The sequence below is a fragment of the Mycteria americana genome, chromosome 12 (assembly GCF_035582795.1).
Source record: "Mycteria americana isolate JAX WOST 10 ecotype Jacksonville Zoo and Gardens chromosome 12, USCA_MyAme_1.0, whole genome shotgun sequence".
NCBI classification, from domain to species: domain Eukaryota; kingdom Metazoa; phylum Chordata; class Aves; order Ciconiiformes; family Ciconiidae; genus Mycteria; species Mycteria americana.
In genome coordinates, this window is record NC_134376.1 from 14,308,158 (window position 1) to 14,324,979 (window position 16,822).

Genomic DNA, 16,822 nt, shown 5'->3' on the forward strand with positions numbered 1-16,822 from the left:
GTTGCTGCTTAAACTCGAGCCTGTTTTAATCCAAATTAATTTGTATGCACAGACAAGCAATAGGAATTTTCCGTGTTGTATTTTGGTTACCTTATAATTAGGCTTTTACTGGACACGGTGAGGGTTGGGCAATGTCCTGGTCTCCATTAACTGCCAAATCACTACAGTGTGTGGGCAGTCCTCTGCAGCCTCTAAGAGCGTGATGTTTATACCGTAATCCTTTGTGTTGACACGTCACATGCATGTTGCAACTCCTCTGAGTTTCAATGTTAATTGAAATACCAGTATTAATTGTGGAAAGTTAGTCATGCAAACTAAGCTGGAAGGGGAAGCTTTTTGAACCAGCTGTTTCGTAATTGTGTGTGTTTTGTAAGTGCGTAACTCTGTGACGCAGGAGGAGTGCTGTGATGCTCTGTGGCTCTGGGATCCTTGCGTACACTGGGGTCTGAGTGCCAGAAAGTGCTTTGGAAAGGAACTGCAGGTGGGAGCAGTACTGTGGCCTGGTGCTCAGCATGAGTGGGTGCTCGGGTGCCTTGCAGAGGTGCCAGGGAGCTGCTGTAGAAGAACTGGGGCACCCCTGGCAGCCAAGCACCCCCAGTTCCTCTCCATTAGGGCAAGGTAATGCGGGGAGCAGAGGGTCCTGCTGCCTTCGCTCTTTCAGGAGATGAGAGCGAGGGACATACTGTTGGGAAAGGGCACTTTGGAGCAGAATCAGTCTCTGCAGTGCTCACCGTGTGCCATCAAGCCGTGTTTTTTCTCTTGCTGAGAAAAGCTTGTGGCTGTCAGCAGAAGAGCAGGCAAAGCTCAGGGGTTTATCTGCATGGCTTCCTTAGAGAAGGAAAGAAATGCAGCTGTGTAGAATAAATTTGGAAACCAGGACATTTAAAAGTGAGCCACTTAAAAAAGAGTTCTTGATGTTGTTTCTAAATCCAAGGAAAGCCCAGAAAACAAATTTTCGGATGTCCGCGTTGCTCTTAGAGATTGAAATGAAAGAGCTAACGAGCAAAACCCAGCTGAAAGCAGCTGCTCTTGGGGTACAGAAACCTTGCGCTCTCTTTGAGGAAAGGCCTGGTTTTCCAGGCATCTGTAGCCAGTGCTGTCCTGTTCATAGACCGTTGTGGTACCTTCTGGAAGCAGCTCCTCCAGACAGTGTCGTTTCCAGGGTAAGTGGGCTAGAAAGAGCTTTTTCTCTGTGCTGGAGCACTGAAGCACGCAGAGCAATGCTTCCTGGGGATGAGCTCTGTGCCCGCTGGAGGTGGTGCAATGTCTGTCGTGAAAAAGAAGCCATTCATAGATGGAGGGATCTCATGAGTCTGTCACCCTGCCCTGTCCGTTTTGACTTTTTTCCACGTATTTCCTTTAATTAAAAGTGAGACCACATTTCCATGGTAATGTTGTGCTGGTCAGAATGGGTAACTTCCCCAAAACTGCTATTTTTAGGGTATTTTTAGGGTATGGGGTAGACTTGAAGAAGAATAGAAAAAAATTTATAGATGTATAGAGAAATGATGGTGGCACTTACACACCCCCAACCTTAATTACTTCAATAGATTTTTTTGGTAGTATTTTATGGAGAATTTCAGAAATTTCTCCAGCATGTATTGCACTCTGTGCTTTGTAGGTCACCTGTTACAGATGACATTTTGGGATCTCTTTGTGTACACATTGGCCAATTGTTCTGAAAAAAGTATGGTAAAAAAATTTTATTTTTGCTTTGAAATGTTAAATTCATCTATTGTTTCCATGATGCTTCTGTGCTTTATTTTATTTATATTTTAGTTTGGTGCATCCTTACAGTCTAAAACAAAATATTAAAAAATCATGTTGGTGAAAGATAAATGATGCATGTTGAAGCATGAGCAGATTTAAGGGTAAGGTGCCACGTGGTTGGAGTTTCCTAAAGAGCCTGAAAATATCACCACCTTGCATCCTGTTACATTCATTCTGTAAATACCTGAAGGCAAATATTTTGCCGGCTGAAGCAGAAGAGAGATACTGTCTCTATTGTCCCTCATCTCTGCCGTAGCTGGAATGTCACGCTGCTGGGCTTTCTGTAGCTATGATTTGCTGCTATGAAGTCCTGGCTGCCTTCACAAGGCACAGCAAGCAGGATGCTCATGGGGAGCTCGGGCGGGGTGCTCCGTCCGCACAGCCCGGGATTCGTGTGATGTCCTCCTCGCCACGGGAAAGTGGAGAGTGGTGGCTGGGCTGGAGGGACAGAGGAAAACTAATGGAAGCAGGGTGGGAGGTGGTGGGCTGGTGAGAGATGTAAGAAAGTAGGTTTGTTCAGCTACTCACAAAGAGGGGAAGGTATTCGCGGCTGCTGCGGAAGGGCTGGTAGGCAGCTGTCTGCGTCCCAAGGGTGATTCTTGATTTGCAGAGGGTCAGTTCAGAACCTAGGATAACATCTGGAAAGCATCTTTGAAGACTACCAGTAACTGCATTTGGAAGGCAAAACTTGTGCGAAGAGGAAGGCTGGGAGGGCTGGGGGCGTGGGGTTTCAGTTTGAGTGTTTGCTGTAGGCTTCCTGCGTAAACACTGCCCAGCCTCGCAGTGCCTCCAGCTGCGCGGGCAAGCGGGGATAGCCTTTCTGCTCCTTCAAGAGTGCCGCCGATGGAAGTGAGGTAAGCCCTGTATGAATGTCGAGACAGTGGCCACGCCAGAACAAGCTGAAACAAACTTTGTCTTAGAAAAGGTTCAGATGAAGTGATCTTCTGCACTGAGCAAGCTGAGCGGAGGTTCGCAGGAGGCAGGAGCTGCTGTCATCCCACTGTATACAGCGCACACAGTGAAACTTGGTAATTCAGTGTCCAATCCTTTTCATTGCATCTGATTTTTACGATTGTTGGAGAAGCCCACGAGGCAAACGGATGTGCTGGTGCACTTGCACATGCAATGGTACAACATGCATGCTACTATAGAAAGTTGCTGAGCTGTAGCGTAGCCACGGGCTTCCTATTGCTGCTCCTTTGCATCCCCTCCTCTTCTGAGCTGTACTCGCTTGCTGCAGCGGGTGTGAAGTTGCGTGTAGCTGTTCCTGGCTACCTCCAGCTGCATGCATATGTGTATCAGCTCTCACTGAGCTCTGATCACGATTTAGGACTTGTGTAATAGAAGTTATGAGAGTTGAGGCCATTCATCTACTTTGGCCATGGGCAGAGAACAAAAAGGGTATTTGTACAGTGAAGTGGCACTGAATATTCTACATCACTGTTTTATGTTTACAGAGCAGAGGGCACAAAAATAACATAAATGGGAACAATAACGTACGTTAGCACACTTCTAACTCCATTTAGCCTTCTTTGTAAATATTTTTGTGGTTCATCTGTCTTTTAAAGAAAGGAGGGAAAATTCTCCTGCCTCTCTACCCTTGTTTGAGGAAGGGGACAGGCAGTACTTTGTGGTTGGCTCTACTGTATTGCTGCGTATGGATTAATAGCTCTGCATTTTGCTTGTCACCTGACGAGCTGGTTTATATTTAGATTAGGAGAGAAAGTGTGCGATTCTGAAAGCTGTGTTTTCACTTGTGTGAAGGCCAGACCATGTGTGCTGAGTTATCAGAATGAGGTTTTAACTGTTCACTCTTATTTTTCCTGTGACTTACTAGAGTTATAGTCCTGCAATGTCAAACATGCAGTCCTTGAAAGCAAGGCACCCAAAGGAGAGGTCTTTTGAAAGCTGAGGTGACTTCCTCAGTCCCAGCCAGCACAGCAGGTCTCTTTGGAGAAAGAGGAAGTTTGGAAAATCCTGTCCCTTTGGTGTTATCATCTTGGTCTCAGCCGAACACTGCGCCGTGACGCTGGGCAGGGCATGAGCTCATGGGTGGCAAACGCCATCCGTAAAGCTGTGGTTTTGTTTTCAGCTGAGTCGTTGCTCTTGAGAACAGTGTGGAAAGCTCAAGCTGGTACACGAGGGAACATGACTATCCACTTCTACCCTTCACAGCACCCTGAGCAATTAAACAGAAAAGCCTTTGTTCCCTGGTGACTTCATTCTTAAGAGGCCTTTTTAATTTTAGTCCTTAGTTTTCGGGAAGAAATAATGGGAATTTGTCATTGACAAGAAGGCTGCATCTCTCAAATGTCATGTGAAGGATCCACTCCATAATTCATGGGCTAGGGAGTGTGGGTGTCAAAAGGAGGGTGCGTAATGGATATGAGAGATTTCAGTTCAATGAAACTGTTGGTCTTAAAGGCAGCTTTTCTTGCCTTCATGATATTTTCTTGACCCAGATCACCGCACTTCTTGCTAACTTATCCAGATATCCAGATATTTTTAGATTTTCTTCAGTAAGAGTGTGTTGGGTTATTGGATATTTTCGTACAGCTTATTCCTCTTCCAGTGCGGACGGGGACTTGCACAGTAATACCAGAGCGGTGCTGACTGATTTCTCTGCTTTCTGTCACTGCTGTACCTGTAAGCCATGCATTTGTGTACGTAGAAGTGCTGCTGTTTCTTATCAGTCCTTCTCTTTCCATGGATTCTGTGAGTTTTGGTTGTGGTGTGATGAGACGTGCATTGCTGTTGGTGTGCTGAGAAGGGACCTTCTCCCTCCTCTGCTGTAGAACAGGAATAAGAGCAAATCTGATGTGGGCTGCTGGGGGTCTGAATGCAAATGTGGACTATTGGCTTCCTAGTTGCTGGAAGGTTGTGGCGGACTCAGACCTACAAAAGGGGACTGCTGGGTCTGCCAGATCTCTGCAGGCTGGAGGGGTCACCTCCTCGTGAGCAGCCACTGCCTCCCGGCTTTGTGTTCCTGTCCTTGGCAGAGAAAATTAACTGTCTGACTCTGTCTGAAGTGAATTAAGGAGCACTTGTACGATTTTCTTCTTGCAGTCAAGCTGAAGGTGTTATGAGCTATGACAGAGCTGTGCTAATAGCTGAGCAGCAGCAACGAAGTTAGCATGAGTAATTGCACAGCGAAACTAACCTCCAGCAGCGGAGGGGCAGCCTTTATTTCAGCATTTCTTCTTCTAGCGTTTCTTTCTTGTAATGTGTGTTTGTGTGCAGATGCAGGAGCTTCCTCTGTGCTGTCAGTGGTCAAACCATCTGTCTGAGAGCCGCGTGGGGCACACCAATACACCAGTACCTAGTGTCGGGGCTGAGCTCTGCTTCAGGAGCCATTGCCTGTGAGTGAGGCAGGAGTAAGCAAATACGTGTTAGTTGTGGAGTAATCTGTTTTCAGTGGAGCTTCCTAGTATGGCTTACAAAAGCTGCGAGATCTAAAAATAAATAAACTTAAAAAAATGAACTCACTGACACAGAGCAGGAGCTTTTGGTGCAACTGTGTCCGTGTGTACGTCTGCAGGAAGTGAGTCATTCTTAAAAAATCATCCACTGAAGAATTTGTGACTTTTATGACAATTCCCATTTTGGGCTAAGTCAGATCTCTTCCTTTCTCTAGGTTTTTCTCAGGCATCAGGAATGTCTTCTGAGCCCACTTCATCCGCCTCGCAGCAGTCCCCCGCCTCTCCACCCTCACCAAGTTCTCTCCATCTGCCTGAAAACCGCAGGGCGAGAGATCGCTCCCCATCACCCATGAGAGGGTACCTCATCCCCAGTCCGCTGCCCACCCGACGGACCAGGACATTTTCAGCGTGAGTACTGGGAAACCTGCATTGTGCAGACACAACCAAGTGATTGCCTTTGGGCGGAACGATTGGCCCTCTGTTGAGGTGAAGGGAGTCGGGGGGGACGGTTGTATCTGGAAGATGCTTTGGTATTTTACTGTTATCTCTTCTCCAATAAATTCTGATGCCACTAGACTTTCAGTCCAAATTGCCTGTAGGTTTTCAATGCTCTGTTTGTGTAAAGGATGTTTGAAGTCTTTTCCACTCTTTAAGACCAGAGTTTTACAGGGAGGGGAACATACACTGAGATTTTTCAAAACAGCGTTTCTAGTCTGAAGCTTTGCTTCACTTCAGACGCTGGGTTGTGGCTCTCAGGACCAGTTCCTGTTGCTGTTTCTTCATCAGCTCCACCTCCTGCTTTGGCACAACCTCTCTTCTCACCGCCCCTGAAGCACTGGACCAGACCTCACTGGAGGTTTTAGTTCTTTCACTCCTGACACCTGTGCTACCATCAGCCAGGTTACATTTTAGGGATAGTCCATGACCCTGTCGCTTTTCAGATGGCTTGTTTCCTTTTCCTATTCAGCTCTCGTATCTCCATGTTGTGGTTTAGCCCCAGTTGGCAATTAAGTACCATCCAGCCGCTCGCTCACCCTCCCCTCCCCGTGGGATGGGGGAGAGAATCAGAAGAGCAAAAGTAAGAAAATCGTGGGTTGAGATAAGAATGGTTTAATATTTGGAACAAAATAATAATAATAATAATACATTGTAATGAGAAGAAAAACAATGAGAGAGTGAGAGAGGAACAAAACCCAAGGGAAAAAAAACAGTGATGCAACTGCTCACCACCCTCCAACCGATGCCCAGCCCGTCCCTGAGCAGCGATCGCTGCCCCCGGCCAACTCCCCCCAGTTTCTATACTAAGCATGAGGCCATACGGTATGGAATAGCCCTTTGGGCAGCTGGGGTCAGCTCTCCTGGCTGTGCCCCCTCCCAGCTTCTTGTGCGCCTGGCAGAGCAGGGGAAGCTGAGAAGTCCTTGACCAGTGTAAACACCACTTAGCAACAGCCAAAACATCAGCGTGTTATCAACGTTATTCTCATACTAAAATCCAAAACACAGCACTATACCAGCTACTAGGAAGAAAATTAACTCCATCCCAGCCGAAACCAGGACACTCCATCTTAAGATTGCTCAAATAGACCTGTAAAAGAATATGTTGGTTTTCAAGGTATGACCCTGATCTCTTTGATTCTGTAAGATTATATGAAATTTTCCATAAAAAATGAGATGAGGTTTGTTGCTATTTGTAATTATTTGAGGTAGCCATCCTACAGCAGAGCTGGCTTTCACTGAGCTTTCCTGTGGCCCCGTGGTGCCGTGCAGGCTCCCGGGAGCCCCGTGCCCGAAGGGGACTCCTCCGCAGCGCAGCAGCAGAGGATGGTGTTGCAAGGTTTGGCCACTACAAAAAATTCCCAGTGCCTGTGAAGGGCCTCCCAGTGAGGGGCTGACCTGCAGAAGGCAATGTGGGCTTCTTTGTTAATCTCAGTGGCCTTTGAATCAGGGTCTGAGGGTGTAACGTGAAGCTGTGGTCAATCCATTGCACTTCTGCTACAGTCTTGCAATTACTTCTGTGTAAGGGAGGTCTGGCAATGCCAAGTGAAACAGTGTGGAAGTAAGATCTCAAACCTGCAGCTAGCCTTTTTTGTGCTGCTTAATCTAGTTGGCATGCTTTTTCCTCTTTGCTTCTTGCAGCGCTACCCAGCTCTTTTCTTCCAGAGTTACCCATGTGGATTTAAATAGCATCAATCTCAGTGATGCTTCATATTATTGCTTCTGTATTCAAAATGAGGCAAAAAAGAACGGCAGCAGCAGAAGAAAAATTTATATGTTGTCAGTTCCAAAAGCCTTCAAATGCCCTAAACTTTGTAATGGAAGTAGATTGCTAAAAGGGACATAATTGACTTGATAATTGGGATTGCCCTTGAAAAGCAGTGCCAGGCTAGCTTGCCTCAGTGCTGTGTTAATAATGAACTCTTTGTAATTCTTCTCAGCTGTTAATCCTAGTCTGGTTCTTACAAAACTGAAGGATTTGTTATTTGGCTTCCACAGTTCTTTAATCATTAATTAGTGTAGAAATCTTGCAGTATTTGTTTGCTCTGAAAATCAAAATAGCTCTAAATTTTTATTATTTTTTTTTAGTGTCCTGTTTAAACAAGAGGAGCTCTAGGTGAGCTCTGGCCCCACAGTTGTATGGAAAAGATGAATGTGACAGGCAGTGCCTTATTCAGTGGGATTATTTAATTTTGGTTCATTGCAAGTGTGGGGCCTTATCCTCCACAGTGCTTTATCTCCTTGAAAGATGCAGCTGAACTTTAATGGCTTATTTAGGGCAGTGAGTACTTTTCTGTGTAACAAGCACTTGTGGGGTCAGGTGTGTCGACAGCTTTATAGAGCTGGAAATGAAGTGATTTAATGAAGATTTCTTCTTTCTTTAACACTTTCAACTGTATTTCTTTGGTGTTAGTTTGACTAGGAGCAGAGCTGTTACCACATTTTTTAGTGATTTTATTTAGACTTCAGTAAACTTTAAACACTAGGGAAAGTGATGTCAAAATTGCAACACAACCAAATGGCAATGCAGTCACTTACTGAGTTTGAAGAATTGCACCAAAATTTTAACACGGAAGCAACGTACTGGATAGTCATGGCATGAGAAGGTCCTGATCTAGTAATGGCCTCTGTGTAAACCCTGTTAAGATGTCTAAATCAGTTGGCTTCATTAATGAAAGTATTTGAGTGAGTTTGGATCCCTGGAGGTTCAACTCGGTATATTTGATGGGGAAAATGACTTAATCACGCAGTTTTCAGGATGGGCTATAATTCATGCATGTTGTTTTTCTTGATGGCAGTAAGTCATCCTAAAGGTTTGTCTTCAAATCTGTCTCGTTTTAAAATACAGGTCCCGTGACAGTGGAGGAGGAGATCAGGCTTGAGTCTTGGTGTTACGCATACCAGTTAGGCTTCGTAGCCTGCTGGAGTCATTTGGAAGTGAAACATTGACTTCACTGGATCCTAGTCTGGCAGGATAAGGATAGACATGCATGCAGAAGGGGTGTGTGTATATGTATATACATACATGTGTACACATTTATACATGTCTTTATGCACTGCACTCTCTTGAAACTACATGCACACACTTACTGTTGAATTTGTGAAAGTGCATACAACACCTAGGTGCACATTGGTACTCCCAAACTCATGAAAGGTATAACATGCTTACATTTAGTATAGCGTCCAAAAGAAAAATTGGCAGGGTGATACAGCAGATGGATTCAAGATGGCAACTGATGGATTATAATGCTAGCAAACATCTTCATCATCTTTATCTCCCTTAAAAAGGCTACAGGCAAAACGTGCAGTGTATGAAACTGAGTATTAAGCAGTTGCTACAGAGGAGCATACTCACTGGGAGCGAGTATTTGGACCATTGTGCCCATTTGCTTAGTGTGCTCTGGCTGACACACCTGGAAGCTGTCGCATCCATGCTCAGCAATGAACCGCTCTTTTGGTGCTTTCTTTTGCAGAACTGTGAGGGCATCGGAGGGTCCCATCTACCAAGGCGTCTGTAAATGCTTCTGTCGCTCCAAAGGCCATGGCTTCATTACCCCTGCAGATGGAGGGCCCGACATCTTCGTACACATCTCTGAGTAAGTTGTCTGGGTGGCCGAGGAAGGCTGGAGCCTTGGTTTGCCCTAATTACTGAATGCTTTTGACGTTTCAGATACAAGAATGGTTTATAATCTGTCACCCTTACCTCAGCAGAGAGGAGTTATGCAGATGTTACTGGCAGCGATAGATTATGCTGTTCTTTTCCTGTATTATTATAAATCTGTTGAGTTAAAAACAAGAAGACAATCCTGTCAAATCTCTTAGAATAAGCTGTGCAGTTTCACCCAGACCCAGAAACTTGCATTTACCTGAAGCAAATCATCAATGCAGTATCCAGTTTTAATTTAAAGATTTATAACACTGAAAATTCACTACGTTTACTTTGCGCTGCTTGTACCATTATTAAACTAAAGGTTAATTACCTTTACTGTTAAGAAAAGTCATACTTTATTACTTCCTTGAATTCATTTAGCTTCACTTTCAAGCGGTTTATAGCTAAAGCTTTCTCTGTTAAAGGGTTCATTAGTACCTCCACTTTTTTGCCTTGAACACACTGAGAACCGTCACCTCTGAATCTACCTTTTGATAAACTAAACAGAGTAAGCTTTTCAAGTCCCTCACTGAGAATTTTTTTGTCCAGTCTAAAAGTCTTTCCAGTCTCTTTTCAAAGTGTGCCGTAGAATTTAAATATCGTTTTAAAACAATGCACTGTACACATACTTTCAGTATGTGGAGATAAAATCTCCTCCAGACTCCTGCTGTTTCTCTTTCTGTACATCCCGTAATCGCATTAGCCCTCTCATCCCTAGCCTTTTGTTGAGTTGCTTATTTGCTCTGACCTCGGCATCCTTTGTAGCGTCAGAGTTTGGTTCAGTCCCAGATACTGCTGTCGGGGATGCTGGACTGTGTTACCATTCCTTGTTCCTAGATGTTTGACTTCATATTTGGTTGCAGTGCAGCACATCTTACTTGAATAGGCCCTGCCTGCGAAGGGATCCAGATCATGCTCCGTGACTGCGCTTTGTTATTTATTGCTTGGCTAATCTGCAGGGTTTAATAGGCAATTTTGTATTTGTTTCTAGATTGAGATGTTGACCAGCATGGGGCCTGACGCTGGTCTCTGAGGGGGTGTATTAAGATTGCTCAATGTTTGTTCTCCAATTCTCTTTTAGATCTATCACCAGTTTTTAGTCTACATATTGTTTACAGTGTTGAAGCTGCATAATCCTTATTTGTTGTTTGGAGTGGTTATTCGATAAGTCAACAAAAGCCTTACCAAAGGTATTCACATTGCCCCAGCTCTCTTTCCTGCTTCTGTGTGTAGCACGTGTCCTTGGAGGAGGAGCACGTTGGCCTTCTTCCAGTTTTCTGAAATGTTACTGCATGATGGGCGTTGACAAGGCAAAGCTTTTTAGGACTCGTGGGTGCAAAGGGGCTGAGTGGTCTGACTTACATGTTCAACCCAAGGGAATGTTATTTAATATCTTCTTTTTCTTTCATCTAATATAAACACACGCTTTCTCCTTATTTCATGAATAACTTAAAAATAACATTTCTTATACCACAATTTAAAAATTTTATTGTGAACATCTAGTCTGACCTATACAGTTACTGATCAGCAAGGGTTTAGTTAAAACAGCCCTCTCACAGAAACATGAATTCTCAGCCCTCTAATGAATTCTTTTTAAAGAACTGTCTATTTTCAGTCCTTTTTTTTTCTCCACATTTTCTCTTCCAATTAGTTCGGTAAAATTTTCTTCAGTTATGTGAAATTAACCCTTTTAAAACCATAGAGAAAACTTTTTGATTGGGGCTGCCCTTTGTTTGTCTGTACAAAATGTGAACTAATCTTTCAGGTGTTCCCCAATTCCATGGCCCAACACATCTTGCTCTCTGGGCCCAAACCCCAGTACTTGGCTCTGGGTACACTAACTGCTCCTACCGTCAGTCCCCCTCCAATCAGCTGTAATTCGTAGAAACTCCAGTGATGTTTTTCTGTTTGGCTATTTAAGACTCCCATATGTCTCTCATACTGAAATGCTTTATGAAAAACATTTTTTGCCTGCTGTGATTTTGGTGGGCTGTGCGAGAGGCCCCCTCTCCCAGGAGTCCTCTCTCGTGGGCTGTGCTAGTTGGCATATCGATCCTGTGTGCTTTCAAAATGCTTTGACTGTGAGCCATCGATAAGCTCTATTTGAGCAATTGTGCCCTGAGTGTGGCGTGCCACCCTCCCCGTTCTTCCACCCACTTGAGCTATCCTAAAACCACTATTGAACATGTCACCAAGGTTGTAGAAGTTCATGGGCAACCAATGCTTCTTGATGTATTTTCAGCATGTTTATTTCGCTGACGCGTGTCCAGTGCTCTGCTTGCTCTCACCCTCACCCCGCCGTGCCCTCAGACCTCCCCTGCATGGGAAAGCTGGAGCAGATGAAGGATGAGAGGGGGAGAGCTGCTGGGTGGGCAGGGGGTGATGGGCGCTGGCCCCTCAGGTGCAGCCTTCAGCCTGAGCTCCCACTTCCCAGGTCTCAACTGAGTGCCCTCCCTGCTGGACCAGGCTGCTTCTCTTCATTTTTAGTTACTCCTTTCAGTCCAATGCTCCTGCGGGTGGGGAGCTGTCTCCGTATGCCATGCTGCAGTACACTGCAGTCTTTCTCCAGCATGGCAGCTCTCTTAAGTTTACCGTAGATGGGAGGATTGGAGGGGGCCTCTTCTACCCTGCCAGCTGCTGGAAGGCACCTGTGCCTTTCTGGCCCAATGCACTCCTAACAATTCGAGTGCTGGGGATCCACTGCCTCCCTGGGCGATCTCTTCCTGTAATTAAAAGGCCTGGCTCTTAATTGTTTCTGATATTTAACTGACATCTCCCTTGCTTTCAATATGGCCCTTCACTCCTCCTTCCATCTCCACAGCAGGTAAATGATGCCTTTCCTCTTTAAGCCTATCATTTATGTGTTCAAAGACTGTTTTCCTTGCTCGTTCAGAAACATTTTAGCAAGGTTAGTTCATATGAATTTTGTGGGACTGAAGGATGTGCTTTGTGCAACTTTTCTAGGCTCAATTCTGCTCCTTTGAAGCCAACAGCATTTTTTTTCTATTGAACCAGGACTGGGGCACTGTTTTAAATGTTTCCTATGTAGGTACTATCTCAGAACTTAAATTCAAAAATAGCTGATGTTTCTGCCTCAACCTGTTAGTAAAAAGTGCTATTATTGAAGTACTGAAGGTTTCAGCACTTTGTATTCTTTAATTACTCTGAGTGTATTTGAATTGTTGGAAACGGCTTTTAGTGCTAGGGGGTGATGGTATCACTGTCTTCATTCTGATGCAAGGCAGCACTGGAAAGATGCATTAATAATGCCTTTCATTTCAGTTTATTTCACAGTGAATTAGAAACATTGCTCTTTATTAATGGGAATTGCTTATTGCAGCAGCATTCTGTAACCATCGCTGTGGCTCAGGGGTCTCCAATGACTCTGGTTTGCACAGTGTGAGTTTTGAGACACTGCTTATGTTTATCACACGATTCTTTTCTACCTATTTTACTCAGTTAAACCTGAATGTGAGAGAGACGTCAATCCGTTCACAGTCTCGGTACGGTATAGGCATCTACTTGTGAAATGAAAGAGGATTGTTTCTCCTGAATCAGTTCTGCCTGAAAGCTAGGATTTCAGGATCCTATGGATAAAATGGTACGCCAGTTTGGATTCGGCAAGATAGACTGTTTCTCTGTGTTCATCACTAAGTTGTGATGATTAGTGAAGGTTTTGAGCACTGGGACCAGCTGCCTATCTTGCAGATTAATATGATTTTAAACATAAAAATTTAATTTGAGGAATTAATTTTTTTCTTCCTTAAGCTTTGGGGAGCTGTAAGGTTACACTTCAATGAAAATGTCTTCTTTAAAATGGGATGTCTGTTTCCCATAGCTTTCCATTTATTTTTGTAAGATAACAACACTTAGCATGGCATTTCCATTTCCGTAAGTGAGCATTAGCCTAAAAATAAGGGCAAATATATGTGGCATTCAAAAGCTTCTTCACTTTGCATTTGCAAAATTTTGAATTTCAGTATCTGTGCGAGAGTTTAAGGTGAATGTGGGCATGTGGACATGTTTTATGAGTGGAACTTGCAGCAGAGCTGTGTTACTGTGAAGTTGGACTTGTCAGGTGTGGGTAGATATACAGCATAAGAAATGCCAGTTTGAAATGCAGGTTTTAAAGGTGTTTTTTGTCTGTGTGGCTTTGTCTGTTTTGACGAGCAGCTCTGAAGGCTGCAGAGAAGATTTGGTTGGGGTTTTGATAACACTTGTGTGGAGCCAGTTCTCCTTTTTAACTGATTAGGTACAAATGTACAAAACTGTATAATTAACCAGGGCAGCCTGGAGTTCTCTGGAAATGCTGACACTGGTAGGTGGTAGCGTTTCCTTTTGAGCTGTCCTTGTGCGGCAGGTCGAGGTGCGGTGGCAGCTCTGGTGGCAGTCACCGCAGGTGGCGGCAGCTTCCTGGCAGCACTCACGGCACCTTCTTGGGTTGGTCTGTGGGTAAAGCATCTGCGGCCAAAAGCCTGGACCATAGCGTCAACGCCGTCGGCGCTTGAGATGCACGGATTAGAGCCAGCTCACGCACGCTGACCTGAGGGGCCGTTCCTGCCTGCAGACGCGTGGCCTGGTGCCGCGAGAAAGCTGTCGCGCCCCTGCCACCCAGCCAAAGGCACCAGCCGCAGGCTCCCTGCTGCCTTCCGCGTTGCACGCACAGCGAGTCTGCTTCCTCGTGTTTGTTGGAAACTCTTCTCAAGCTGGTATAAACAATTGTACTAGGAAAATGTTACGGCTCTTTGAATGCGGTGAGGTTTTGTTTTTCTCAGTTTAATACTTTGCCCTTCTCCAGAACAGAAAGCAAAATGTGCTTGCTAGTAGTGAGTGTAAAACCCTAGCTGGCAAGCATGGGGACGGAGGGGTTGCTGAGATGGTAATTCCAGATAACGTCTCTGGAAAGCTGGAAGCAAACGCAAATGCATTTGCCTGGAGTGAAATTTTTAGAAAGCCCTTAACTGCGTTTTTGATAGTGATGTGTACTGTTAATGCTTTCACTTCCACCAGCCTGTGTCATGATCCACTGTCACCAAATTGATGGTATTATTGTAGCATCAGTGCTGAAAACTGTATCCTCCTTGATATCTTACCTCCTCTGCTGTTGTTTCACAGCGGGAGTAAGTCAGCTCTCACAAATAGGAGCCAGTTTGGTTGTTACTGAAACGTAACGGCTCTGGTGGCTTCGGTTTCACTCTCTTGCCGCTCTTCCTGTAGACGTGGCATGTTTCCGGGAGCAGATGGAGTCCCTGCAGTGCTGGCTGTTGAGGTCCCCCGCCTTGTGCTGGGGGTGGCTGCCGGTACAGGCAGGTCCATATCCGCTCGCCTTCCAAAGGGGGTCCCGAGGGCACGGAGCAAGGGGGATGGGGAGGGGTGGGGTGTGGGTGCCCGTAGCGGCAGACAAATGATGTACTTTAGAGCACTGCATAAGAATCCCACTCTTCTGCTTTCCAGCGTATCTGGGAGTGTGCATGTGATGGATACTCGTTTACTCTCCAGGCTTTTGCATTTGATTGGGAATGGCCTGAAGCCTGTGTAGCTGCAAGGGCAAGGCAAGGAGGTAGTTCACCAGAGAGCAGTGACGGATGAATGACCGCACTCTTGGTTTTTTAAAGATTTCATTTTGCAAAAGCAGCTGATTTAATGGAACAGAAAAAACATGTGCAGTGCTTGTGGGTTTTCTGCAGTTTGCTAGTGCTTGACTCTGAAGGGGAAAATGCTGCATTGCAGAGAGGCCTTCAGGCTGTCCTTCAGGCTGGATTCCTGACCCCATGCTTAATGATGGCTTTGGAGAATTGCTGCTGTACTTCCCCTGAGATGTTGACACACAGCACCCTTGGGTCCCTGGAGAGATCCTGAGTTTGCTGTGCTTTGCTTGTGCGTTGTGTTGTGATCTCGGGAGATCATGCTTATAATGCCTGTAACTCAGGAGTACTGAACAGAACAGAAGTGTCTCTCAGTGGGCTCCCAGGTGGGGATACAGTCCCATTCTGCTGTTGCATCTCAGTTTCTGGCTATGCTGGAGATGTACTATCAGCCACATCTTCCTGCGGGGAGGAACCCAGCTGTGTCCCTGCTGCTATCCTGCTGCATTGAGGTGCTGGCTTTGAGCTTTCCATGTCCATGGAGAGATCATCTTTTCACGCTCCTTTCTTTCCTCTGATTTTCTGCCAGATCACTATGTTTAATGCAAAGCATTAATGCCACATCTCTTCTTCTGGCTCTTCTGTGATGCTGTTCTTCTGGTGGAGTGTAACAGTATGGGTTGGAAATTAACTGATAATTATACACAAACTGAGAGCTGACTCTGAGCTGAGAGAATGAACCTTTCTGGCCTCTCTGCCTTTTCTGTGAACTAGCAGCAAAACAGTTTTTGCTGGATGCAGCTGACTGCTCTGGGACTGCTGGGAAGCCAAATCGGAGCTTTCTGATTTCCTTCAAAATACTTAAAGCACTTGATGACTTACCTGCTTTGGGCTGCACACTTCCTGATGTGCTCCCTTTCTGGTGCCTTGCTGCATCTGTAGGAGTGTCTGAAATAAGTAGATTATCTGGGGTGAGGAAGAGAGGCCGCAGAATACCAGATCTTACTTGAGAGGGGGTTGGAAATTAATAGAACGTGGATAGCCTTTTCCTAAGAGTTCCCCACACCCCCCCAGTTGGCTCAGAAAACTCACATGTTGCACTGGTGCATGCAGGAGAGCCAGCTTGCTGTGGTCGTGATTGTAGCAAAACCTTCCCAGAATCTCCACCTAAATGATATGAACTGTAATTGGTCAAAACCAAGACTTATGTTCTACCTGCAAGCCAGGCAGTGGGCATTGAAGAAGACTGTGGCCACCCGAGGATGGAGGTTCTTTGTGGTTAGTGAGCACAGAACATAACTGCCCTGGGTGTTGGTTTCCAGATGCAAACAGTAGGTATTACTGTGACAGGATCCAAGTTGGATGCTTGCAGGAACAGGCATCTTCTGTACCTCTGATTGAGTCCACGTAGGCATCCTTGGAAAGCTCTGCCTCTTGTGGTCACCAGTTTCTTCCTCATGGTGCTGATGTTGAACTAGTTGCTGAAAATATAAACCCATAACTATCCCTAAACGTGGATTCAAAAACCACGACTAGAGATCTCAGTAGAGAACTGGGCAAGAAGATGATGCATCTGCTGTACTGGGAGGGAAGTGCAGCTTCTGTCCTAGATAAGGCAGCTCCTGGGCAGATCTCTCTGCAATGGCACAGAGACCGGCACAGAGACCAGCACAATCCCGTAGCAGAGACCTTGGATATTAACAGCTGGGATTCTTCAGTGTTTGGACCTCTTTCACACTTGCCTGTCCCAGTTACGAGTGTGACTGGGGGGTGAGAGGCAGCCCCCCAGTGCTTCTGCTTTGCCTGCCAGCTGACTTGATAAGGTCATCACTGGCTTTGCTGATGAATGCTGGAGCTGTCAGCTCACCCTGGGACTGCATGGGAGGGCATTCAGGATTAGTAAC

General features: G+C 45.5%; 1 protein-coding gene across 2 annotated transcripts in view; it reads left to right on the forward strand.

Moving 5' to 3' along the window:
- The window catches only part of CARHSP1 (calcium regulated heat stable protein 1), a 39,457-nt gene that overhangs the window by 15,967 nt on the left and 6,668 nt on the right, over positions 1–16,822 (forward strand). For both annotated transcript variants that reach the window (XM_075514867.1, XM_075514868.1), the window contains 2 exons: positions 5,405–5,597; positions 9,158–9,280. In XM_075514867.1, coding sequence (XP_075370982.1) covers positions 5,405–5,597; positions 9,158–9,280 — 316 coding nt within the window. The remainder of the gene's footprint in view (positions 1–5,404; positions 5,598–9,157; positions 9,281–16,822) is intronic.